Source organism: Dryobates pubescens, chromosome 11 (genome assembly GCF_014839835.1).
Source record: "Dryobates pubescens isolate bDryPub1 chromosome 11, bDryPub1.pri, whole genome shotgun sequence".
Classification (NCBI taxonomy): Eukaryota; Metazoa; Chordata; class Aves; order Piciformes; family Picidae; genus Dryobates; species Dryobates pubescens.
The window spans coordinates 12,825,183-12,852,535 of record NC_071622.1 but is presented as its reverse complement, the minus strand read 5'-3'; the positions used below and the strand labels follow the sequence as shown (position 1 = coordinate 12,852,535).

General features: G+C 40.7%; 1 protein-coding gene across 3 annotated transcripts in view; it reads left to right on the top strand.

Moving 5' to 3' along the window:
- Nucleotides 1–27,353, top strand: part of RABGAP1L (RAB GTPase activating protein 1 like) — a 277,604-nt gene that overhangs the window by 145,906 nt on the left and 104,345 nt on the right. For all 3 annotated transcript variants that reach the window (XM_054165303.1, XM_054165304.1, XM_054165305.1), the window contains exons 14-17: nt 7,547–7,660; nt 19,389–19,463; nt 23,459–23,584; nt 24,902–25,045. In XM_054165303.1, coding sequence (XP_054021278.1) covers nt 7,547–7,660; nt 19,389–19,463; nt 23,459–23,584; nt 24,902–25,045 — 459 coding nt within the window. The remainder of the gene's footprint in view (nt 1–7,546; nt 7,661–19,388; nt 19,464–23,458; nt 23,585–24,901; nt 25,046–27,353) is intronic.

The following is a 27,353-nucleotide window of genomic DNA, read 5'->3' as shown; positions in this document are numbered from 1 at the left end:
ATTGGAACAGACTGCCCAGGAAGGTGGCAGAGTCACTGTCCCTGGAGGTGTTCAAGAAATGTGTGGGCACGACGCTCTGGGATATGGCTTAATGGCATTGGTAGTCTGAGGTTGATGGTTGAACTCAATAATCTTGGAGGTCTTTTTCAAATGAAGCAATTCTGTGATTCTATGAAAATCCAGCACGTGGTGGGTTAAAGTTCCCCCCCCCAACATTAACTTTGCCAGACCAACTCAGTTAGAAGCAAATGAAGCTGTATTGACAAGCAGAATGTACACTCTACAATGGAATGAGATGAATATGTACAAAACATACAGTATTTACAATATTTACAGACATTTACAGTTAATAAACAGTACAAGGACCCCCCCTGGCCAAGGACCAGAGGAAGCTACCAGCTTCTTCTTCCCTGCCTCCCTTACCCCCTGTACAAAAGGGACAAGAAAGGAGCAGAGAAGTTATACTTAGCCAAGGCTAGACAAAGCATGCAGATTATCTTTCCCAAGGGAAGCAAAACAGCCAGAGATCAGAAAAGAAGAGAAAAAGGGAAGAATTGTTATGGTACAGCTCCTCTCATTCTAGATATTTACCCAATTAGTTTGTTTAGAATAATCTTTTGTTTTTCTTTTTACACCCAATAGTCGTTTATTTATATTTTCCTACATTTCTGCCTAAAATCTGTAACTGAATTTTAAAGGCATAGCCTAAAAGCACCACAGCAGTGCTTAAAAAATTCTCTCCAACCTTTAACAAAAGAATTCTGGTTATCCTACCTGCTAAAGACTGCATGACCCAAAGAAAGCCCCAAATGTAATAAAATGTGAAGTTGAAATGCAGAGATAGCTACTAACAGACCTGTATGTCCCTTCATGCCACCAACATCATATGGGAAGAAGATGACTCCAAGCTCCAGCTGTTAGTGTACAGAGGGTCTTACGTCTTGTGGGAGGTCAGGGAGCTTTCAGGATAAGTGTTTAACTCTGAACTCACAGCATGCCATGCCAGTGGCAAAAAATGGAGCCTGGTGCATTCCAAAGGTGATCTCCTGCCCAGTAGCAGAAGCAGTGTTTTTCTTTTGACAGCATCTTTCAGGAAGGATATGGCAGAGTGAGGAGAATAAATTATGTATCAGTAGCGTGGGAGGGAAGGGGGGGGCTGTACAGAATAGGAGAGGGAAAACAAAGCAGGCAGATAGTAAAGGTCATAGATAGTTTTTGTTTTTCAGAAGCAGCGAGTGTACGCAGGATTGATCGGGTTGTGTCTGATCTACTTTTGCTGTGATTTTTTACAGACGAATGTCATCTGGTCTGTTGCTGATTGACAGCTCAACCCTGTTAAGATCTGAGCTGTTCCTGCCTTACCTCTGTGACTGCTGCAATATCACTTTCTTTTTTTATAGCCACATACAGAGTAATATTTACATAGGTTTCTGACCTGTACTTCTGAATCTTGGATTTAGCATTCTCTGTGGTCACAGTCTACATCATCCAGAATCCTGCAGCTGAAAATTGTCATAACCTGCTTCTGGGAGGGTTCAAAACCTTGTGGTGGGCAGTTGGTCAGTGTGTCCTCATCAGGGCTTCCCCTCTTCCCATGTAGTTTTGACTTAAGTGTTGAAAGAAATACAGTGAGAGCCCTTCACAATAAGCATTGCTCCCATATGGCTGATCACATCAATAATAGGGCAGTTCCTTAGAAGCTCATGGCCAATCCAGTCCCAGTGGTACTCTGTCTGAAAGAGTTAGGGGCCCAGCCCACAGGATTTGCAAGAACTGGAGATCTGTATGTTTAGGAGCCATTGGTCATTTTGTGTTCCCAGTCTTTTTAAAAAGATGTATGACATAGTTGCTTTTCTGAAGGTCCTGTCTTGGGACCTTCATGAGCAGCTGCCCACTACCTTGTCAAGCACAGCCTGAGAAGAATGGGATATCATTTGATGAAAAAAGAAGTCTGCTTCCATGGACAGAGCTATATTAGTAATCCAGCATATTACCCTGATGAGGGAAGAGAGCCTTTGATGCTAAATTTAGATCCAAGCTTGACCTACTGGAAGCTCAAGACTGCTCAGACTTTGAACTATTGATTTGGGCCCATGTCCAGTAGAACCGTTCTTTCTTTCTGCTTGTAGCAAGCGCTTTTGCCCAAGCAGCAAGAAAAAAAGCTGAGACTGAGCCACAATTTGCAAAGTTCAGCTGACCACTCTGTTTACTGAACTAACCTAAATAGTGTCTTCCCTTTAAATATCTTGATATCTAACTGTTCAAAGTCTCTGAAGAATGGTCCCCTGCTATTTTCTCAGTTTCTGTTTCTCTGCTAATTAGTACTCTTTGACTATTACATGCTCTCAGCTGAATAAAAGCTGATGATGATTGAAAGGAAATGTATTTATAGAAAAGAGCTGCACTACAAGGTATGTATTACAAAAATGCTACAGAGGAACTGAGTACAAGCCAAACATCTTTTATTCAGTGTTTTTAAAAGGAAGAGCTATTGATTTCCTTTTTTTTTTCCCCTCCCAAATACTGATGGGTAAGGAGCCTGAGCTTTTCTTGGATCACTGCTTGGAAGGTTACAACATGCATGGTAATGATGAGAGGAGAGGGATTGCTGATGTGTGTATGTGATGGCACAACATGGTGTCAAGTCTACTGAAAGAAAGCATGAGTTTGGGAGGACACCGTTAACAAGGGGCAAAGCAACGTGCCAGTTGTGCAGATCATTTCAAACCCATGCTGACTGACCTCATCATCCATTTGGTGTGTTTTATATTTGCTGCCTGTTTAGGATTGTGGTTAACAGAATTTAAAGTTGTTATTCACATTCCCATGTGTGGAGCCATACAGAGCCACAAAGAACTTTAAGGAACAAAAATGGGCAATATTCCCCAACTCTTTTCTTTCAGCAAAATGATTAGGATACTGAAACAAATAATGCACAAATACTGTGCACTTGGCAAGTCAATATTTAGCTGTACAGATTTTCAGGGTTAAGAGGCATGGATTTACTGAGGGTACCTCTAACTCCTGCTACCAGCAGCTGGTGTGTTTCCATATCATACATTTCTGGCTAAATAGGAGTGATGAACACCTGCGGCAGGATGCAAGATTTTGCTTTCCAAGCAACATGTAGAAAAGTTTCAGTATCTAATCTTGAAGGAGCATGACACACCCGATTTCTGGGCCATGGCAATTTTAGATGTTGAAAGCCCATTTTGATTTTTTTTTTCCTTTTGTTGTTGCTGTTATTGTTGTTCACCCCGTTTCATACTTACCTTGGTACTTTGTGCTCTGGCAATTTTTAGCTAGTGAAGAGATGAAGAGAAGAGATGAGTAGGGCAAAATCATCTGTCTGAAGCTCATCAGAAGTGCAGAACCTTCAAATGGGTCTGGTGAGGTGAACTTGTACTGGATCTCTAGCACATTAAAATCACTTTGGTTTTGTGTGTAAACATCTGTGATAAAACCAAACTTGAAGGAGTTTTAGATTAGAGATAAGCATTTGGAAATTAAATACAAGATGAAAATTGCCTACTCATATGAATAATGATGTATTCTTGACTGCACATAGTTCTATGGGTTTGGATTGTCTTCTTCCCAGCATCTCTGCCTTGCTGTGTACAGAACAAACAGTGCTTACCTAATTAAGGAACAGCATTTTTTTTCTCTTCTTTTTTCTTTCTTCCACCATAATTATTTTTCACTGTGTAACCCTATACCTTACTATATACTGTTCAGGTCAGCATTTGAGGATGAAGTGATTATTTTCCTCTTTGGTGTTTCTGTAGGACTCATCACTGCAGTATTTCAGTGCTTCAGATGTTAATTGATTTTCATAACACCCTACTGAGATGGGGAATTATTATTAACCAGGGAAATGGAGCACAAGGAGATTGAGGTCAGAAGTGCTGCTCAGATTGAATGCCAGGTTTCAGACACCTGTGACCTGGTTTGTTATTGGTTTAGTAGTCACATCCAACTCTTGAATTCCTTTAATGGCAACTGTAAGTAATTCTGTATTTCTCCATATTGAGTCAACAGCTGTAAGACAATCAGCTGTATAGTGAGGAAAACTCAGATGACCACTCAGGGAATCTTTTGCATCACTGATGGTGTCTGGTTTCACATAAGTAACCTTGGGCAGAAGTGGGGAAAGGATCTGAGTCTGAAAACAGCATTGAGACATTATAACCTAAGGGATTTTTCTTTCATAATACATTCTTCTGGCTCATACCACACTTACCCTCCAGTTCTTCCAACAAAGGAAGTGAGACTCCACCTAGAGGAGTCTCTTCTAACTGGAATCCATCACCAGAATGGTTTCATTCATGATGACAAACAAGCAGAGGTCCTTTTCGGAGCATTTGTGAAATATTCTTAAGTAAAACATGATTTTTAATGTACATACTTAAAAATTGCCTGATAGTTTAAATTTTGAGTGCCTATGTGTCCTTAATTTTCTTTAACATCTATTTAATAGAAACAGTTTTCTGTTCTCTTCTGTATTTCTATGTGTAGTCTGCCTTCTGGCATCAAATGTCCACATTCAGCAGCATCTTAATAGCTCGAAATGGCAGCAATGTCAAGGAGTCAGTATTCTAGTACTCCCAATTCCAATAGCTTCACAGAGGCAGCAGTGCAGCTGTTTTAAAAGGGAGACAACTCAAAGTATAGAGCTTGTTCAGTAGGATGTCAGCTGTCATAGATTTGACATATGAAGATAATTCTTTTCCTCAGTAGAATATTGTTTCTCCAAGTTGGCAGCACAGAAATGATTATTAGAAATGACAAAGATCATTAGAACTCTGAAGGCTTTGATAGCCATCTCACCTTTGCCTGTTTTCATCTTAAATTCACAAATCATGACTTTCAGAAGAATAACTCCCCCCCCCACCCTGAAAATCTAAATGTAAGCTCATTTGCTGTGGTACTCCCAAGAACAGCCCTGCCAACAAACCCCATCTGGAAAAAGGTAGACATTTCAAGGAGCAGTTCTATACACATCTTCCCTCTAGGATAACTTCTTATCTTGGATTGTGAGTTTGTTGTATTGCACATGGCTGTTTTCTGTTGAGAAGGGGTTAATTGTCCTGCTTTTCAGCTTAGATTTTGTTTTGGGTCAATTTAATTGTTCTCTAGTTATTTCAGAAGCATCTGTTGCTATTAATGCTGACCGAAGCCTCATTTTAACTCAGCAACAGTGAATTTGCACTTGGGCCATTACAGAGATGTCTTTTTGTCCTCTGGTCCTGCTTCAGACATCTACCTTGTCAACTTCTATGTGCTCAGTTAAATGTTTACCTCTCACTCCAGGGAAAGACAGAAATGCAGGGAAGTCAAAGACAGGCTGGGAGGAAGACTGCAGTTATTGAGCCTCTCTTGTTGTTGAAAGCTGTGTAAATGAAAATACTAATTAAAGAAGTTTGGCTAGCAAACGGCTTATTATTAATTTTCATCATTATTCTGTGTTTTGCTGCATGTGATTTAGACTCTGTGCTTTGTTTTGGTTGCTGATAGTTGCAAGATGTTTCACTGTCCTCAAAATCATAATGATAGCCTGGTAAATGCACCAAAGTGTTTATTTTCTCCAGCAGTCCCAGTTAGCCTTAATAAAAACATCACTCCTCTTTGTAAGCTTTCTTTGCCGTAGCACGTAACAACACGCCTGGTATTTTACAAACTCCAGATTGCATTAGAGATGTTATTGGAAAGCAACAGTTGAGATCACTGAAAATGAGGACAGCATAAATGGATAAACTAACGATAGCAAAGATGCAGAGAAGGTGTGAGCTTCAGAGGGCTGCTTGAGAGAGAAGAAAGGGGAAGAGTTTTGTGGGCAAGGAATGGAGGATTGTGCCATGTGCAGAGAAGGATGGGTAAGGAAGGTGAAGCCGCAGTTTAACATAGAGGGTGTAGAGAATCAAAGGGAATGAGAAAGTGAATGACAATAGATTTATTAAAACCCCAAAACCACTGGGTTTTTTTGGTGTTTTTGTTGTTTTTAATCTGTGATAGTCAGTGGAATGCTCTTAGGAAGCATTAAAGTAACATTTATGCTGCTTGTGACCAGTTATTTTTGTAGCTGCCATTGAAGTGCTTGGAGAAATGCAGTGATGGGTTTTCATTTCTGGGGTAGCCCAATCCAACCCAGGGTGATATCTTTGTGTATGCTGGTTATGGCTGGACCCAAAGGGAAACTGTTGCTGGGAATTGCTGTGGGCTTTTGCCTCAGCTTCCCCCACGCAGCTGCGTTACTCCATGACATGGGCTCAATGTAGAGCTTTTATGGGATTGGGAAACGACCTCAGTTTGGGAGATTACCTGGTTGCTGATTCCAGCAGGTATAAAGAATCTTTTTTTTAGAGAGAGTTGTGGATTACAGACTCCAATCTGGGGGTTTAGAAGCTTTTCTGTATTTTATTTTCAAGGTAAAAGTATTTATAAAGGATTTATTTTCTGAGTCGCGGGTGAGGATTCTGTTGGTTTTTCCTTTAGGATTACAAAGGTAATAGAAAAAAGCACCCTTTGGTATTTACCAACCTAAAGGTGCTGCCTCATACTGAGGGTAACTGGAACCTGAAGATAAATGATTAACTGTGATAGTTTCAGCTCTGACATTTTGATGCCACTTCCTCATACACAGAGTGGCATTTCACAGGTCTGATTGCAGTGATTTCCATCCTGTGATAGAAATGCAGTATTGTAAGCAGTTGCTTCTTTATCTACAGGGCCAGGTATGTCTAGGGAACAACTCAGTTGCCTAAACGTGGGCATTTGGTGTCATTTTAGCTGTATATATGCAGATCATCACATGGAGCTTGCAGGGATGATGCAGCACTTGCAGCAGACCTGTATTCTTCTGCAGCAGCAGCAGCTGCTCACCAGGCAAGGTTATCTTTGAGCTTCTAAAATCGCATCTGACACCCATGTTTAGGCACCAAAATTATCCTTAATTGCTAGTCAATGTGAAAATGTAATTGATTTGGAGGTGGTAGCAGGGAAAGATAAGGGATTTATCTGAAAATACAGCATTTTCTGGTACTTGTTCTGGTTTTCTTCTTTTAAAGACCACTTAATCACAAACTTTGAACCTTTCTAAGTAATCATTCCAATTTGTAATTAACACTATTTTTGCGGTAGATTGACACACATTTCAAATGAAAACCTCGGAGTTTGCAAGAGAGAGACGGCCCAATTTTCTTCCCTTTTCTTTTTCTTACAGAGTAAAAGTAAGCAAATGTGGTAAAAAGGCACACCCAAATTAAATAACTAAGTCATTTCCTTTGAGTTTGAAAGTTGAACTGTAAGCCTGAAGGGCAGCAAACCTGCCACGTTGCTCTTGTTAAACTGTCAAGTTTATTACTGCATATGAGTCTAGAGGATTTTCAGTTTCTTCTACAAGCATTTGTGGAGGATGAGTCAGTAAAGCAGTTATCTAATGTATCCATGTTGACTGCACGTTGAGTTTTCTGTTCTGTTCTGTTTAATTACACTGTTGCCAGGCTAATGCGTTGGGATTTTTCTCTCCCTCTGTGTTTTTTTTCCACAGGATTCTGCTCAAGAGAGTGTCATTACTCGAGATATTCATCGTACATTTCCAGCACATGATTATTTCAAAGATACAGAAGGAGACGGTCAGGAATCTCTGTACAAAATCTGTAAGGTACAGTCAGTGCTCTGAATTTTGAACTCTGTTCCATATTTTGCTGTGACTGTGTTTTGCCCTGCTAACCCTGTTCTGACCCAAGTCAACTAATCAATCAAATTTTAAAGCTTTATTTGGACTGCATGGGGAGAGTGTAGTGTTTTCTGCAGTGCTGGATAGCCTGAAGTACTTTTTATAGCCTTCTATTTTGTATCTCCAAAGTTGCTGATGAGAACAGCAAGCCTCAAGCTAGCTTTACTAATGGGCAGTTTGACATCAGAGGTCCCCTTCAGTAGAAGGGTGGTCAGGTTAAACTCTTTTTGCTCTTCTGGTAGAGAGGTTTGTAGAGGAAGAGAAACACTCTGCTATGAGGTCAAGCAAGAATGTTTCTAGATAATTATGTACGGAAAAAGTTAGCTGACTTTTCCACAGGCAGTGTATATGTGTGGCTTTCCACTCAGCTCTTAGATCACCTCTGACTGAAGAAAATTCTCATGTTTACAGATTTGTACATGGGGAAGTTGAGGCATTAAAAGAACATATTGGTCCAGCTTGTACAGACAGACTTTGGTTGCTTAGGAGAGATCCAGAAGGCAGGACACTGCAGCTAGATAGGTAGTTCTCTAGCTATCAGTTGCAGATTTTATTATGTTTCTGGCAGTCAGTTTTCCTTTTACATTTTTTCCTACATGTAGAATAAATTATTGCCATAGTCAAAGCCATTTCCCTTCTGTTCCTTTTCCTTGTTACTCTGTTTCCACCTCCGATTAATAGACAGAAATGATGGAGTTGTCATAACAAGTAGAAAAAGAATGTCCTGCCCTTTGGGGTATAACGATACCTATTCCTGTTCTCCAGATAAATTCTATGGTGCTACAGATTCATTTTCAAACAATAATTTGGATGAATGTTAAATAGAGCTGATTAGGTTACATATATTTAAGTTCATTGTCATGAGTAATTCACATTTACCAAAAAAAAGGAATTGTAAAAAAATAAAGGAGCAGAGAGAACTTTGAACCAATTCTCACTAGTCTTGGAGGGCTCTAGAGGGCTACAAGAAAACAGTTCCTGTGCCAATTTTTAAAGGAGTAACTAGGACAATGCAGATAATTGTGGGCTTGTCAGTTTGATATCAGTTAAGTGAAAAATGAGGGAATAGCATTCAGCTTAGCAAGAGTTAGACATGAGAAGCATATTGTAATGAATGCCTGTGAGTTCACTGAAAATAGATCTTGACAAGCTAATACAAAGAAAAAAATAAATACAGGTTTCATTGGTGAAGGTAATTTCATCAAAATTCTGTCAGTTGTGTAGTCTGCCATGTGAAAAATGTATAAATGCTGGACAAATTGGAACGTGACCAAAATGCACATGAAAGTATTCAAACCTAGCCAGCTAGCAGGTTACTAAACATCAGCACTGAATAAATGTGTTTCACCCAGGGTGTCGTGAAGATCACTTGTTCGTTCCATGTATTCTGCTTAGTCACCCCAAGGGAAACAGAAAAATCATTTCTGATACAGATATCCTGATGACACAGAGAAAATGGGAATGGTAAATCAGGAGGTGTTAATGGATGTAAATAGATAGAGGATTGTGATGTGGGAGCAGAGCAACCTGAGTAACTCAGCGTTTTACAGCTGCTGCAGCTGCCTTTGTTTACTGTGCACAGAATTAAAGACGACTGTTTCCACATGGGAAGTATGTATTCCACATGGGTATCTCTAGAAATTCCATGAGGATGATGAAAGTATTTGGGAATCTACTTTAGAAAGAAAACCTCTTCTTCATTAATGAGTATCCCAGTTTATTTTGTTTAATAAAGAAGATAAAGGAATGAAACTGTCTGAACTAGGACTTAAGAGGAGTTATCTGTCCAGCAGGCAGCTGCACAGAGGCAGAGATCTCAGACTTTCCTGGATTTTCTGTAGTAAATATGACAAATTCTGCTTCTAAAGCTGGGAGCTTTCCCTGCTCTCAGGGCCTCTGTTACTCCTTCAGAACCCTGTTGCAGATACTGGTCCTCTTTTCTTGATGGCTCTGGATCAGAGACCTGCCAGCATGTTCAGGATTGCCCCATGAAGCATTTGGTATTTATCTGCAACTGAATGACCTCCATCACTTGGCCACTTGATATGAACACATTCTATGTCACTTCTTTGCAGTCTGCTTTTAATTTACTGCTTCAAACAGCTTTGTCTCATCAGCAGTCTTTGTTACTGAGCTATTGTTATGTTCTCTTTGATTTGTGAATAATTTCAATAGCAACAGCCCCAGCACATCTTTCCCTAAGGTTCTGTGAGCGACCTCACCTTCATTCTGTGGGTGAGAAATGACCATTTATTGCTATTCCTGTCCTGCTTCCTATCTGTTGATCAATTATTTGAGTCCATAAGAGGACCTTCTGTGGCACTTTACTTCCCTGAAAAGCCTTTAGGAAGGAATCTTTTTGAAGGTGGTCTAACAATCCTGGTAGACTTTACTGACTGCCTCATTCTTTTCTGTGCTCAGTGGTTTGAAGAAGGATTTGGGAAGCAGTGCTTCCTGGTTGAACAGCCATATCCAGTCTTCAGTGTTGAATTATTCATAAGTTTACTGATTTTTTCTTCTTGACAGTTTCCACCTACTTACCAACGTTGAGCTCAGACGTAACTGCTCTGTAGGTTTCTAGGCAGCAACTTTTCCTTCATCCTCGTACTGTTTCCTTTAAGACTCTCTTCTACTGGAGGACCTCGAGTTTATTGATGATGTAGTGAGTTTTAGAGAAACATGGGTAAAAGCTAATTAATTTGCTTATAAACTTGTTGTTCCATTGGAGAAAAAAATAATCGGTATTGAAAGGAATATTTTGACTACTTTATATTACTAAAATAACTTTTAACAGAGGGGCAGTGCCCTTATGCCCTTCTTGCAATATGAAAGCAAGGTATTTGAAGAATGAGTAAGGCTAGAAGAGGTCTGTCCTCAAGTGGGAGGGTAAAAAGCTGAAGAGCTTTTTCTTCATTTCCCACTGAAATGAGAGATGATGTGCGCTGTCAGATAAAAAGGAAAACCATTAAAAGCTCACTGCCTCGTTTTAACAGGTCTGTCAGTTTTAGTTCGTCTCTTAATCTCTTCTTCAGAACAGTGGGAAATCAGGAAAGATGGAAACTTGTTCAGTTGCAGAACATTTCTGTGACAAAGTATCTAAAAATAAACTTTCAGGCTGACAATGGTGATAAGGGATGAAAAGAGTTCCAGATTCTGGATGGGAGATTTTCACTGGAGGACATGGTGTTAAGCTAGATTTGCACAGAGCAGCCATCTTTGGACAAACTGTTGTGTTTCTCTTTCAAACCTGTGCAGATCCCAGCTCTTATTTCAGGAGCTCGCTCGCTGTTACAGTGAGTAACAGGATAGTACTCTCGACCTACTTCCCTGCCTGCATATGTAGTTAACAGCTCGGTGCTCCAGGGAATCCAAGCACTTGGCAGAGACACTCCTCTCAACAGGCTGGAGGTGACGTGGTGCCGAATGGAACAGGAGACACGTTTTCTCTCATTCTCTGATGAATGTGCCTCCAACCTGACAACCAACCACTGTGACTTTAATAGGAGAAGGACAGTGTGTTGCAGGGAGATCAATCAGGTTAGCTAGGTGAGTGTTCTTACTTGGCAAACTGGAAAAAGACACACAGTGCTTCCCTTTGTTTTCTGGAAATGGTTGAATTACATGAGCCCTCCACTGGGCAACCTATTCAGTGTTCCACCACCCTCATAGTAAAGAACTTCTTCCTAATGTCCAATCTAAATCTGCCCTGCTCTAGTTTAAAACCATTGGCCCATAGTCCTGTCACTACATGCAGTCCTATACGGTCTATACAGCCCTTCCCCAGCTTTCTTGTAGCCCCCTTAAGGTACTGGAAGGCCACTGGGTGGTCTTCCTGGAGCCTTCCCTTCTCTAGACTGAACAATCCCAACTCTGCTAACCTGTCTTCACAGGAGAGGTGCTTCAGCCGTCTGAGTGTTTCTGTGGCCCTCCTCTGGACGCTCTCCATCAGGTTCATGTCCCTCTTGTGTTGAGGGCCGCAGAGCTGGATACAGTACTCCAAGTGAGGTCTCACCAGAGAATAGTTGGTATCATGACCTCTTTTGTTACTAAATGTGTGTTTGGCTGATCAAATTGGTCATTTTTTCCTGGTTCCAGTCATAGTTGCCTGAAGGTTTTCTGTGCAGGATCAGTGTGATAACTAGTTTACTTTGGAACAAACCACTCTGATTTAGTTGTCGTTCCAGTGTCTGTCTGTTGGTACGCACACTAGCAGAGGCAATAATAAACTCTTTTTCTAGCAGAGCTAATACTGAGTGGGCTTCAGTATGGGTTTTTTTTAGCTTTCTTTACTGTGCAATTGAAATGTGAAAATGTCTTTGAGTTGCTGTTCTGTGACCAGGAGCTTCTATACCACGATAAGCTGTGAATGATGGATTGCTCTTTGGCTCAGCCTTCAGCATGGCAGAACTTCTGCTCAGTGCTATCCTGTAAGCTGATGGTCTGACTTGCATCCTTTTTTTATATTTCCATTCCCATTTCTTTGCAGCTTCTTTTTTCAGGTGATCACCTCTTCTCAGCAAATACATTCTTCCACATTTTTCAATCATTACCGTCTCCTCAGATTTACAACTGGGAAATTTCACTATTTGTCCACTTCAGTTTAATTATTTGTCAGAGAGCAGATCTCTCCTTTCCTACGGGAATCTCTTTGCCAATTTTAGAATAAACACTGGAGCATAACAGAACCGCTTAAGAATTATTTTTCCTCTGTTTTTAGTTGTTTATTTTCTTTGCTCCTGGGTTGAAGAGCAATTTTAGTAAATATTGTTGTCTTGTTTCATGGAAAGGATTTTAAATGTTATCTTGTCTTCTCCCATTTGCATATTAATAAGGCTCATTCTCTGTGCATCTGTGCTCAGCAAGGCAGCAGTAGTCCTGTTCCTGCATATGGGCTTTCTGCTGTGACTCTACTAGTGAAAAGGTCAGGATTGTGAATCTTCCATGCTGGAAAAGAGAGTAAAGGCTTTAATATGTTTGGGGGCCTGCCTGAATAGATGTGAAAATGTCTCCATTCTCTCAGGCCTTACAGCTCAGGAGAAGGCATGTTGTATAACACACACGTGCCTCTCCCAGATACCCAATACATGAGTAACTAAGTTCTAAAAATACAGTTTCCAGTTACCACAGAAATTCCTTATATAATGTGATACATCCTAAAAGCTGCAGTCAGAAGAATATTATTACTTTCAGACTGTTAGCCTCCTAATAAATTTAGGTACAGAGTTTTAAATTACGCTGTCACTAAAATTATTCAGCAGCCAAGCATCTCGTAAAATGCCTTGTTGTGTGAGAAGCCTGCATCAAAGTATGGGTGTGTTCTTGAGACAGCCTGGCTTGCAGACACTGTGTAAGGCTTTCAACTCTGCTAACACAGGCTTCAGCACAGAGCTATGTCTGTGTCAAACGTGGAGTAGATGCCCTAGATCATTTTTATCCTTTAGGTAGCAACAAAGGTAAGTGATGAGAGCAAATCAAGCTTTGTAATTCTGGTCCCCTCCCCCGGCAAACTTGCATTTGATTCCTTTTACATTTCCCTTGTTCCTGGGATGCAGATGCTGGATCTCTCATCTGGCTCTTCACAAGCAGTGCGCCTGTCGCTTGTTCAGAGAAGTGAGGGTTTCCTCTGCCAGCAGACATTATTGCTGGGAGGGGAGAGAGTGTTACGCAGGTGAGAGATGGAGATCTGTCGAACTTCTCCCTCTGCATTGCTGTGCAGTGTGTGGGGAGAAATGAAAGCTCTGGAAGCAAAAGACCTTTGTATAAGGCGGACATTGGTTAAATATTTTTCATGAGATCTCTTCAGTTTCTAATGCAGTTGTCACATTTAATGTCTATTGTTGCTGAGTTACTGTGGTGAAGGCAAATGGTCAGTGTGATTGTGAGCTGGTATTTGCGGCTGTTTTGCATTTTGTTGTTTTAAGTACATTGGACACTTCAGCAAGCATAAGCAGTGAGTTTCATGCTTACAAGGATGTAAAATGATGAAAAACATTTCATTCTGAAATGGAAGACCTACTCCCTGCCATTCTTTTACAACTGCTGAGATGTGTGGACAGCAGTTGCAGAAATCCCAGATCCTGAGGTTTTCAATTCAAATTAGCAACCTTTCCATTCTTCTTTTTAAATCTACTACTTGGAATTTTTATATCTACAGAAGATTCTGATCTTGGGAGATTTTCCTCCATTAATTATTTTAGAGAAGAATTTCTGTCCATCCATGGATTCTTTAATCACTTACCCAACGTGCAGGCAGTTCTCTGTCATTGAGGATTCTCTTGTTGCTTCATAATTACTCACTTTCTAATGATGTTGCACTTATATCTGCATGCTAGTTCTTCTCTTCAGAAGACAGACAACTATCAAAAAGATGTTTTAATTCTGTGAGTGAGATCTTCATTTAGTTAAAATGAACGCAAGTAGGCTTCAAGTCAATACCTTCATTAAGTCCCATTTATAAGACAGAGAATATTTAAAACCTCAGCTGAAGTATTGTGATTGGAGATTCCCCAGGAGCTTCAGAAAATAATAACTTAAAAGGCTGCAACATTGTCATGGGTTGTCATGGGAAAAATCCCATTCTCTCGAAATTATAAAGTTACAATGACTGCAGTGGCAGTAGGGGATTGGGGAATTTGCTTTGTTTTCATATTTCATGTAGAAAGACAAAGTTTATGCTCCTCAGCCACCTAAAAAGATAAATCTTCAATAATTAATCGTAGGTCTTTTGATAATAATACAGTGTTACAGTGATATCTGTAGCATCCTTATTTTTGAGGCTCTTTCGGTTAATTGCATCATATTTCAGCAATATCAATCCCAAAGGTTACTTAAAACTAAAGAAGTGTGATTGGAGAAGTAATATGCAGAAAGCTTCAGAAATCATTTTGCTTTGGGCAAATACAATGAAATGGTAGGTTTTAGAGGCTTCATTAAAACATAAATCTTTAGTTGCCAGGGTTATGATGCTTAACAGCAGAATCTCTCTGTTTGATCTAATTCTCTTGCAGAACTGAAGTTAGCATCCAAGTATTTGATAACAGCTGCTTGTGAGGATCAGATTTTGGGGAAGGACCTAATGAAAGTTCATTTCAAAAGGCAAAAGGCAAGCAGATCAAGGAGTTAATTTCCCCCCCCCCCCCCCCCCCAATTTATTGATTGCTTCAGAGATTTTTTAACCTTGACATCCTTTACTGGAACCCTCAACCATTTTTCTCTTATATCCTCTGCATATATGTCCACTCATTAATTTGTAATATATTTTTAAACCAAATTATCCACTATTAATTGATTTGTGGTTCTGTGGATCACCCCTTTCTAAAAATGTTGCACATTCATCATCTCTTCTTCTGATTAAATCAGCCAATTAATGAGATTCCAGTTTGCTTTTTCTTTCCCCCCAAGCTTTTTGGGTGAATACTGCCTGTTCTTACTAAATTTTTAGTATTTTTATTTCTTGCAATTTGTGGCCAGGAGGGGGTTAGTCTCTTCTCCCAGGCAACCAGCACCAGAACAAGAGTCTCAAGCTGCATCAGGGGAGGTTTAGGCTTGAGGTGAGGAGAAAGTTCTTCACTGAGAGAGTCGTTCACCATTGGAATGGGCTGCCTGGGGAGGTGGTGGAGTCACCATCCCTAGAGGTGTTCAAGAGGGGATTGGATGTAGCACTTGGTGCCATAGTTTAGTCATGAGGTCTGTGGTGACAGGTTGGACTTGATGATCTTTGAGGTCTCTTCCAACCTTGGTGATTCTGTGATTCTGTGATCTCTGCTAATACTCTGCTGGAGACAACTCCTTCAACACACCCCCTGCTAGAAATGGTTCCAGCAAGATGACAACCCCTGTGATACTTCTGTAATAAAACAGACACAAGGAAACTTCATGTGGGTTTTCATGTTTAAATAACTTTCCTACCTTGACCATATATTTCCAAGCAGAAGTTTTGCTTTCCTGCTGTGGATGTATTTGAAATGTTTTTTTAATGTGTTTATAAAGTTGATTATGAGAACATTTCCTGGTCTTGCTTCATATTTTTATATCAGACATTGAGAGTGGGGATTTTTTTTGCACCCTCCTCATTTTCCCTCCTTTGCCATAATTTCAACTTCTTGCACTATCTCAAAAGGGGCATATTTTTAATTCTGATAACTATATCAGTTTTAGAGGCAGCTCATGCCAGCATGTTCCTTTCTCAACAGTCACTTTAATACTTATGTGGATTCATTTGTTGCTGGTTTCAGCAAGCTATTAGCTGTCGTGCTAGTAATGCTTCTCAAAACAGAGAATCCAACTATGTTGATAATTTGCTACTAAATTTTCAGTCTGGATTTTTTTCCCAAGTGGTGTTGTACAGCGTGAAGAAATGATAAATGACATTTATTATTTGTAATTCTGCATATCTGTTTCTAAGCAGATACATCTTTTAGAAATACTACACAAATAAAATACTAGGCATCCATAAGCTGATAAAATTTGGGAACAAAGAGATAAAGGCTCCTGATGGTGATGATTAAGCAGTGGATGGTTCTAATTAGTCATATACAATATTAATTTAAGGGTTGAAAGTAATTTCTGTTAATTCAGTGCTTAATAGCTAAAGAGTAATTTTCAATTAACTTTTTCCAAGAGAACATCCATTTTTTTTCCGGTTCAGAGAATTGTCTGCTCTTGTACACTTCTGGGGTTCTTTCTGATATTTTACTTTTGTAGCTAGAAGTGGTTGAAACAACTTAGCAGATTGTAATGGTTCATTAAATTGTTTTCAATAATGTACCTGAGAAGCCTACCTGTCTGCTTCACCACTGAAACCGAGCAGGTTGGTTGGGGTCTTGAGCAACCTGGGCTGGTAGGAGGTGTTCTGCCCATGGCAGGGAGATTGGAGCTAGATGATCTTTAAGGTGCCTTCCAACCCAAACCAGTCTGTGATTCTATGATTTAGATTATTTTTCAATCAAATTCTAACTGATGCCATCTAACATGTTTAAAATCAGTGGCAAGCAATGTAGACAATTGACAAAGAGCTGCAAGTTACAATTCCATTTCTCTTAAAGCTTCCAGTGGATTAGGAAATGTATGGAAGAGTTGATTATAAACGGTGAACTTACAAGGAAAACTCAGGTTATATTCTTTACAGAAATCTTCTGGAATTATTCATGTAATCTGCTGTGGGTGACCCTGCTTTAGCAGGGAGGTTGCACTAGGTGATCTCCAGAGGTCCTTTCCAACCCCCACTATGCCAGCATTCTGTGATTTCTTTCCTAGTTTTTGTCCATCTGAATGAAAAAGGAAGGGTGGTTTATTTTTTTGGCCTCTGTGTCAAGGTTTCTGGCAGAGGGAGATGGTGGAGGCCCCATCCAAGGTCAGACTTGGTGGGGCTCTTAGCAACCTGATCTAGTTAAAGATGTCCCTGCTCACTGCAGGGGTGTTTGGGCTAGATGACCTTTAAAGGTCCCTTCCAGCCAATGCAATCTGGGATTCTAAATTATTTGCAGTTATGTCAATACTGTTGGCTGGAAAGGAGTCACATCCCATTTGGAGTCACCATTCTTTCTAACTTTTCAAGAGGCAGCTCAGCCACCTTTTGAAGATGCATCTCAGCTACCTTTGAAATACTGTATGGTAGACCCAGGGTTTGGTTTCCAAGCATACCTGACATTGTTTGTTCACAGGCTTTCTGTGCTTCCAGTCAGTGAATCTGCAATCTTGATTTCATTCAACACTTAAAAAAAGAAGCTAAGCACAGTGTTCCAGTTCAAAATGCTCTCATCCATAAACAGTCTTGGAGGCGGTGTGGGGGCAAAGCAAGTTTTCTGATTCATGTGCCTTGTTCCTCTCTGTAGCTCTGACCTTGTGCTTCTGTTTTCCCTGGTTGTAACCTTAGCACTGTGCTTGTTCTCGCAGGATGTCTCTCCCTTTCTCCAGTGTCAGTCCTGCTGCAGCTCATACTTTCTCAAGTTTCCTCAGATTTGTAACATGCTCTGACATCTCCTAAAAACAGTATCTGTCATCTTGTCTGAGAAATGTAATGGGGATGAAAAGTTGGTTATTTTAGTTTTGTTTTTCTAAGAGTAAGGAAAAAGTAGTATGTCAGTCACGGCAGGAAAATGGGTCTTGTTCATTCTTCAGCATAACAAGGACATAGGAAAACTGTTTCTGAGGAACCTTTCAGGCTTGAGTAGTTCTCAGTGGTTCTCTAATACCCATCCTCATGTTCTATACCTTCATGATGTTAGAACTTGTTTTTCCAAAACCATTCTCCCCACAACACAAACTTTCCTGTTTTTCATACCCTAATTGTTACACAGAATCATGGAATGGTGGAGGTTGGAAGGGGCCACTGGAGATCATCAGGTCCAACCCCCCTGCCAAAGCAGGATCGCTCAAGGCAGGTCACACAGGAACACATCCAGGCGGGTCTTGAAAGGCTCCAGAGAAGGAGACTCCACAGCTTCTCTGGGCAGCCTGTTCTGGAGCTCTGGCACCCTCGCAGTAAAGAAGTGTCTCCTCATGCTGAGGTGGAACTTCCTGTGGTCTAATTTGTGTCCATTGCCCCTTGTCCTATCACAGGATGCCATTGAAATGAGACTGTCCCCTTCTTGACACCCACCCTTCAGATATTTGTAAATATTAATAAGAGCTCCTCTCAGTCTTCTCCAGAATAAACAGCCCCAGGTCTCTCAGCCTTCCCTAATCAGAGAGATGTTCCAGTCCCTTGTTGCCTCTCTTAAATGCTCATTAGCCTATTGCTGTCCCTCTTGAACTGGGGAGCCCAGACTGGACACAATACTGCAGATGTAGTCTCAGTGTGGCACAGTAGAGGGGTCTCATCTCAGCAGTATTGTCCTAGATTTAGGTGAAGAGAAATTGCCCCCAGCTCTCTTCAAGTTGCTTGAATAAAAATAAGTATTTACAAACATGGTGTCTATGGAAGACTGAGTGTGACCAGGAAATGTTCCCTCAAGTCCCCTGAAAGCCTGTGCAGGAAGTTCTCCTTCCCCTCTACTCTGGCTTGGTGAGGCCACATCTGGAATATTGTGTCCAGTTCTGAGCCCCTCAGTTCAAGAAGGACCTCAGGGAACTGCTTGAAAGTGTGCAGTGCAGAGCCACAAAGGTGATGGAGTGGAACATCTCCTTTATGAGGAAAGGCTGAGGGTGCTGGGGCTCTTTAGCTTGGAGAAAACTGAAGGGCAACCTCATTCATGTTTATAAAGATGTGAAGGGTGATTGTCAAGAGGACAGAGCCAGGCTCTGCTCAGTGATGTCCACTGATAGGACAAGGGGCAGCAGGTGCAAGTTGGAGCAGAGGAGGTACCATGTGAACATAAGGAAAAACTTTTTCATTGTGAGTGTGACAGAGCCCTGGAACAGGCTGCCCAAAGAGGTTGTGGAGTCCTCGTCTCTGGAGACATTCAAAACCTGCCTAGTTGCGTTCCTGTGTGACCTGCAATAGGTGTTCCTGCTCTGGCAGGGGGGTTGGACTAGGTGATCTCTCGAGGTCCCTTCCAACCCCAAACGTTCTGTGATTCTGTGGTTGCAGTTTCACTCTCTCCATGATTGCAGCCTGCAGATTATCCCTTGTTCTGAATGGCTCATTGATTCTCACACATTTTGCTGATGATTGTGTGCACTTTAAATACATGTTGGCTTTCCTTTTTTCTAGGCATACTCTGTCTATGATGAAGACATTGGCTACTGCCAGGGACAGTCTTTCCTTGCAGCTGTGCTTCTACTTCATGTGAGTTAATTGGCAGATGAAAGCTTTGATATTGGAAACCAAAGCAGCTTTAAATTGAGTAGTACTGTAACTTGCTATTTGACAGATATTTGCTGCTGTTTATTTGTCTGTATTAATTTTCCTCTTGTTGCTGTTTGACAAATAGTGACTAATGGCTTCTATATTTGTGAATGTGGATTTGCTTTATCTGGTAGAAATCCATTAAATTGTCAAGTACTTCTGTGTCAAAACATGAAACTGATTTGTTACATATTCATATTTGCTTTTAATTCAGTTGTCATGTAGGTGAACTGCCTTTGTGTTTATGAATTTAACTTGGGAAGCTGTTCTCAGAGTAGCTAACCAGAGCAGGTAGTCTCAGTCATTTTCAGTGAGACCTTGTCTCCTGAGGTCATTTTATGATACCTTTTGAGTGCAAAACTGAATTTAAACCTTGATATTTTAGCCTGTAACAAAAAAACTGTACAGACTTTGATCTGTTGCTTCCTGTATATCCATGTACATATATGAGATAAATGCACCATTTTTGTGTTTGCAAGGGGCTTTAACTTTGATGTATCAGTGCAAAAGCAGCAGAATTAAGTAGTGTGGGTAATGTAAATTATACCTGAACAAATCACCCCAGTCCCCAATAAGCACTCTTAGAGAAAAGCAGCAGAATCAAGTAGTGTGGGTATTGTAAATAATACTGAACAAACCACCCCAGACCCCAACAATGACTCTTAGGCCCTGGCCTGCTTTTTCTGTCAGGCTTTAATGAACAAATGATTCATCCTAGCTGAAGTACATTTCAGCCTGTGGCTTTGAGTCAGCTGTTGGTGGTATATATGTTACAGGTACACCTCCTGAGGCATCTGGAACTCAAATTTAGATTAATTTCAGTTGTAGTTCCTAGTGAAATCTACGACTCCTGAAAGACTTAGGCTGCATGATATGCTGTGACAGTGTTACAGAGAATCTTTAGATTCTTTAAGGATAAACCTGAATTACTCACATTACTGCAATCCCACATACAGTGCAAATGAGCTTAGCTAAGAGTGATTTTACTATTAACTTTTTACCCAAGGAAGGACTGCTGTGTTCTGCTGGAGCCATTTCCAGAGGCAGAGCTGTTTAGGAATGAGTGGATGTCACATTCTTCATGTTTGACTAATATTTGAGCTGCTCTCACCGAGTTGTGTGCTGTCATTACTATGGAGGATCACCTCCATTTCTCGTGTGTCTGGAGTTAGGAGAAATTGCCCTGTACACAAGGAATACTAAATGGCAATTGCACTCATTTTAATATGCCCTTTATAACATTTGCTTTTACAATAGGATTTTAAACTGAAATAATCAGAGAAAGGGGGGAAGGGAAGCAGTCTCAATGAGCTCATGTAAGTTGGGAGCTTCCCAGGATGTCCTCAAACTCTCAAATTCTCCAACCAATCACTATGCTGTGAATGCTTGTAAGACCCTCTTTAACTTTTCTACCTTTGCATGGATTTCCAGACTATCCTTATGTAGGCCATTTCCTTTCCTTCTTTTTCTGGGACAGGATATCTTTTCTCTTCAGTGTAGCTATCTTTCAGGGATGGTTGGGTAGCCTGAACCTCCATCCTGGATTTTTGTGATTTTGCTGCTTTGATGAAATTGCCATCAAAGGTGAGCAGGTAACTTCTAATCACAGCGGGGACAGTGTTGCCAACTCGGAAGTGTTTAAGACTCACAGTATTTGACTTGTTGTTTTCTTGCTATCTCCTCTGGGGAGTCATTGCTATGTGAAAAACTGAAATTTGATTTTAAAATGGTCAATTTCAGGCTTTTGTGATTCCAAAGAAAAGATACTAAGGGACAAATACCTAAATGCTAAAGATGATAATGGAAATGGCCAAAAGTATTTGTTTAGATTAAAATAAATAAGAACTGCAAACTTGGTTTATGATTTTGAATGCTTGGAGTTGGTAATATTGAAGAATCTCTGTTCACTGAGAGTGAGGGCTCAGTGGCCTCTGCCTGTCAATGACTTTGGCTTAGTCTTTACCTCTGTTGCTGCTCCCTCTCCCTGTCTTGGGGGAGGAATGATTGTCAGTGCACGTGTGTCTGGTTGAGCATGCAAGGTAGGTGTGCTTGTGCATGAGCATCTGTCATTTTATTAGAATTAATTGTTACTTCACCAAAATAACTGAAATTTGCATTCATGTTGTTATAAAGCAGATTCAAGCCTTTTTGTAAGAATAAAACTATTTCTTCCCTTTACTCTCTCTGCAGCTTTTATCAGCTGTCAGGGGATCATTCCATCCAGATAAAATTGTGGTAAAGAGCTTTAAGTTCCCTAAGAGCTTGTCCTAGGTGAACCTAGCCTGGGCAGGTACCTAGCAGCTGGTATGGCAGTTCTTTATGCTAACCAGTTGCCTTCATTTATCATATCTGAAAATGAAAATGAAAGTGTCTGCCCATGGCCTTGGAGGCAGCTTGTAATCATAGGCTGAACAGAAATGATGAAAACCAGGAGGTAAATATCAAGAGACTAAAATTCTCTTTGAAGAAAATACTGAGCTTTTATCTATTGCTGATATCCAATAAGGAGTTGGCAAGAGGATGAATGAGTGAATCTACTGTAAGGTCAAAAGTTGTCAGTCTTGATACTCAGTAATTTTTTTCATCTGTCACATCTGATGCCTGCATAGGAAAGGTTGTTTTTAATGTGATTGAAAACCTGATTTGGGGTCTTCAGTGTCTCTGTGCCTATCCTAATATCGTGTTACCTGAAGGCATGGGGGAAGTGGGGGTAATGCCTAAGCAGTGAAGGTTTCATGACAAATTCAAGCTTCAGTGGGCTTAAGCCAACAAATGTAACTTCAGAGTGGCTTGCACAGCTTGTCTTTAGTACCACCTTCTAAATCTGTTGGATGAGAAATTTTGGTTAAAATGAAATGGAAATTATGGAGGCAGAGCTCCTCAAGTATTGTGTCCAGTTTGGGGCATCTCAGTACAAGAGAGATATCGAGGTGCTGGAGCCAGTGCAGAGGAGGGCAACAAAGCTGATGAAGGGCCTGTAGAATAAATCTTACAAAGAGTGACTAAAGGAGCTGGGGCTGTTTAGTTTGAAGAAGAGGAGGCTGAGGGGAGACCTCATTGCTGTCTACAACTACCTGGAAGGACATTGTAGGTAGGTTGATGCTGGTCTCTTCTCCCAGGTAATTAGCAACAGAACAAGAGGGACCCACCTCGAACTGCAGCAGGGTAGGTTTAGACAGTAGGAAAACTTTTTATTTCACAGAAAGAGTGGTCAGACATTGGAATAGGCTGTCCAGGGAGGTGATTAGGTCACCATCCCTGCATATGTTTAAAGGCCATTTAGATGTGGTGCTTGGGGTGAACTTTGTCAGTGGTTGGGCTTGATGATCGCAGTGGTCATTTCCAACCTCAATAATTCTATGAAAAAGTCGTGATGTTAATAAATGAGATCAGCCCTCCTGAGGTCACAGATAGATTCTGAAGGCAAAATTTGTAGTTTCCTTATTCACTATGGGAAACCTGTCTTCCCAGAGTTTGATGTCCTGGGGTTTGGATAAAAGCAGATAAGCATTACTCTCCCTAAGGGTTGGTTCTGCCTTAGTTCTGGATTTTCCCTTTTACCCAGGTCTCTCTCAGCAGAAATCACTATCCTAAGTTGTTGTCTTTTTCTTTCTGTTTTTCTTTGAAATTGTTCTGTAGCTGAGAGTTGTGTACTGGTTGTTCCCACATCTCTTTGTCAGGAAGAATTCTCATGGCAATTGTGCTCCTGTAGGGATGTACACTTAGATGAACTTATGATATGATCCCACACTTTCTTCAAAGAAGATCTCTCAGAGCCCAGTCAAGGTGCTTAATATTATGTCCAAAGAGTGCTTTGGTGGAAATTCCAATCGATCCCTGGTTCAGACTCATCACGCATAAGGGTGTGTATTTGTGTGAGGCATTTCCAGCCTCAGCTCGGGTTTAAAATGCTGTCTGTGTGTTTTTCCAAACAGATGCCGGAGGAGCAGGCATTCTGTGTATTTGTGAAAATAATGTATGACTATGGCTTGAGGGACCTCTACAGAAATAACTTTGAAGATCTCCATTGCAAATTTTTCCAGCTCGAGAAGCTAATGCAGGTGGGGCCGGGGAAACAAATCCTTTTACTTTGTTAATGGAAATAATGACATGAAGAAGGGGATTCATGCTTTGCTCCCACAAGTTACTGGACAATAATCCTCCTCTTGGTTTAGAGTGGGGGGTAGAGCCAAAGCAGGGAGGTTTAATGTCTGGATCCAAGCATCAAGAGTGAGATTTATTTCTAGTATCTTTTGTCTTTCACGTGCCAACCTTGCTGCTGATCTTTGTATCCAAGCAAGAGTAGGGTTTTTTTCTCTCTCTCAATCTTCACATTTTATGATACTGTTTAGAGAGAATGTCTCTGTTCTATTAAGGGCAGAGTATCTTTTGGACTGCCACCATCAGTGTCCTACTTTATGTGAATTAATGTTGATGGTTAAAAGGTCAGGCAAATCAGGACATCCTGATGCTTATGAAATATGAATCAAATGTAGGTCAATTTTTAGTCTTTCCTGTGCTTTCAGTATGTTGCTCCTTTTTCAGATGGAATTACTTCATAGTCAGAGCAGTTTAACATGAATCAACAGCTGCAAGTTTTACAAATAATAAAGAGGTACTAATGGTTCATTAAGCTTTGACCTACACTTCTGTGACTGCTGCTGTCAGTCATCATAGTTGACCATATATATATTCTGTGAGATATATTAAACCCAAACAAAACAGACTCACCATTAATTTAATACTTCTGTTTCATCTCTCAAATTGTGCAGATTTCCTACTATCTGCAGTAGAATTGTGTACTAATTAATTTGATACTTCAGCATATGGTCTCAATATCTACATATGTTAATAAAGATTGTCACTTTATTAACCAGACATGAATCGATCATCAGTGTGCTGCAGGACTGTCAGTGATTATTTTCTGTTGCTTATATATGCTTCTAGTTAGAGAACTTGCCTGCTGGGACTGTGGGCTTTCAAGCTCTGCAAGGTGATCACTTTGCTGTAGTATCCATTGGTGTTTATAGCAGAAGTGTTTATAGCAAGTCTCAGCAAAGGAATTACTTTAAAATATACACTATAGATGATGTAGGTTTCAAAACTGCTCTGCCTTTCAGCTGTTGAGGATTTGATAATTTCTCAGTATAATCTCAGTGCTTTGTCTCATACCCTGATAGAATCCACAGTCAGTATCTTACTAAAAACTGTAACCATGGGCACTGAAATCTATGAAGAAACACATTTCCATTGCTTAAAACAAGCTAGGATTTCACTCTGTTGTGTTTTACAGTGTTGAGTAACCTGGTATATACTGGCAGTGTAGAAGAAGAATTTGGATTAATGAGTAATAGTCAATATTCTTTCCTTTATTCTAGGAGCAGTTACCAGACTTGCACAGCCATTTCTCAGACCTCAATTTGGAAGCTCATATGTATGCATCCCAGTGGTTCCTCACTCTTTTTACTGCCAAGTTTCCACTATGCATGGTCTTCCACATCATTGACTTACTACTTTGTGAGGTAAGAACCCCTTGAATCAGAAAGCCCTTCCTCCATTCTGCAAATGCTTCTCCTTTTTTTTGTGTGTGTTTCATTTTGTTGGAATCATTTACTGTTTCATTTCAAAACTTGTGTAACTAAATCATGTAGAAACCATGGTTATGTGGAAAAAAAGATGTTCACTGGAATGCTGGTTTGGTTTTAAAATTAGACTTGTGGATTGCCTCATTCTTTGCTAAGAGATCTAATTAAGAATATCTGATGCACACATCTGTTCTTCATTTAATTTGTTGAATAATTGATTCAAAGTTAGCAACACTTCATTTCTTGATGATACCAAGTAGTAAAAGCCTAGCAGGCTTTTTGAGGGAAAGCTCTCCAAACTGTCTTGATTTGGAGTGCCCAAAGACAGTAAGGGCATTATATGTTGCTCTGATAGCCTGGTAGTAAATAAACAGAGAGAGATGCCAAGCAGCACAATGAATTAAGCTCTTCCTTTTTGTTTTTTACCCTACTATTTCAACTGAGGAATGTGCTACCATAGATACAAAATGGTGTGTTCCTGTATTGTAGATATGTCTGCACTTGCTTGAAAACAGGCAGGGGGTAGTGGTCAATGGCTCAATGTCCAGGTGGAGACCAGTGAGAAGTGATGTCCCTCAGGGGTCTGTACTGGGACCAGTGCTGTTTAATATTTTCATCAATGATATAGGCAGAAGTTTGAGTGCACCATCAGCAAGTTTGCAGTGGTGTAGTCTATAAGCCAGACGCACAGGATGTCATCCAAAGGAACCCAGACAAGCTGGAGAAGGGGACCCAGGTGAGCCTTACGAGGTTCAACAAGGCCCAATGCAAGGTCCTACACCTGGATTGGGACAATCCTCATAATCAGGCCAGGCTTAGGACAGATGCGATAGAGAGTAGCCCTGTGGAGATGGACTTGGGGGTACTGGTGGACAGGGAGGTGGTGGAGACCCCATCCCTGGAGACATTCAAGGTCAGGCTCTGAGCAACCTGGTCTAGTTGGGTATGTCCTTGCTTACTTCAGGGGGGATTGAACTAGATTATTTAAAGGTCTCACCAACCCAAACCATTCTATGATATTAAGAAACCGTGGGGCAGAATGTAGACAACATACTGAGGCCGTAGTGTAGACTATCAGAAGATGGCTCCTAAGGTTCGTAAGTCAAAATCATTTTAGTGGGATGAGACCTTTAAGATCAAGTCCAAATGTTAACCCAGCACCATGAGGTCACCACCAAACCATGCCCCTCACCACCACATCTACAGAGTTTTTAAATCCCTTCAGGGATGGTAACTTCACCACTGCCCTGGACAGCCTATCCCAGGGCTTGACAAGCCTTTCAGGGAAGAAGTTGTTCTTAATATCCAACCTAAACCTTTCCTGATGTAACTTGAGGCCATTTCCTTTGTCCTATTGCTTGTTCCTCGAGAGAAGTGACTGACTCCTTTCAAGGAACTGTAGAGAGTGAGAAGGTCTCCCGTCGGCCTCCTTTTCTTCAGGCTAAACAACCCCAGTTCCCTCAGTTGCTTCTCACAAGACTTGTGCTCTAGATCAGTCAACCAGTAGCAGGCCATTCTGAGAATTTGTGAGAGGAGCATAGATTAAGATCATAGTATAACAAAACTCTCGTTGGCCCTAAAGAAGGAAAGTAAAACCTGAAGTCCTAGTAGCAAACAGATCTTTAATGGAGGACTGAAATCCTGTTGTGCAGCTGTCCCTCCAGTCAGCCTTCACAAAAAGGAATGGAGCAGTCAACAAAACAATTTTTGCCTGCATTAAACCGTTCTTTACTTTATCTCTGAACAAACAGCATGCCTGCAATTCCAGTAACTGGAAGGAGAAAAAAACAGTTGTGGCTGCTAGCAGTGGAACATATTCTTCTGCGAAAACCCAAATCCTCAAAAACTCCAGAAGCCTTTGAAGTGAACTGTCTTGTGCTTTTAAAAACAAGCTTCCAGCCTGCTCATTAATTTGTCATAGATACAGATGAATTTTAAATAGCCTTCCACTTCCTTCCTGGCTGTGCTTTCTCCACGTCCCTGACCTGTCTGGTGTTGACAAAATGTTTACATCCTCTGCAACTCTTTTATGAAAGAAAAATATTAGGGGAAGAAAATCCATTGGTGAATGGATTCTGCCAACTAATCATTCCAAGGGAGCTTCTCTGTTCCCCACGACAGTATTTGCATTATGGATGAACAAATTGTGTCAACCAAGAGGCATTGGATGGAATTTATCTTTCTAGGTTTTGTCTCTGGCTGGAAGAATGAAATCAGTCATAGATTAACAGATTCACAGAATGAT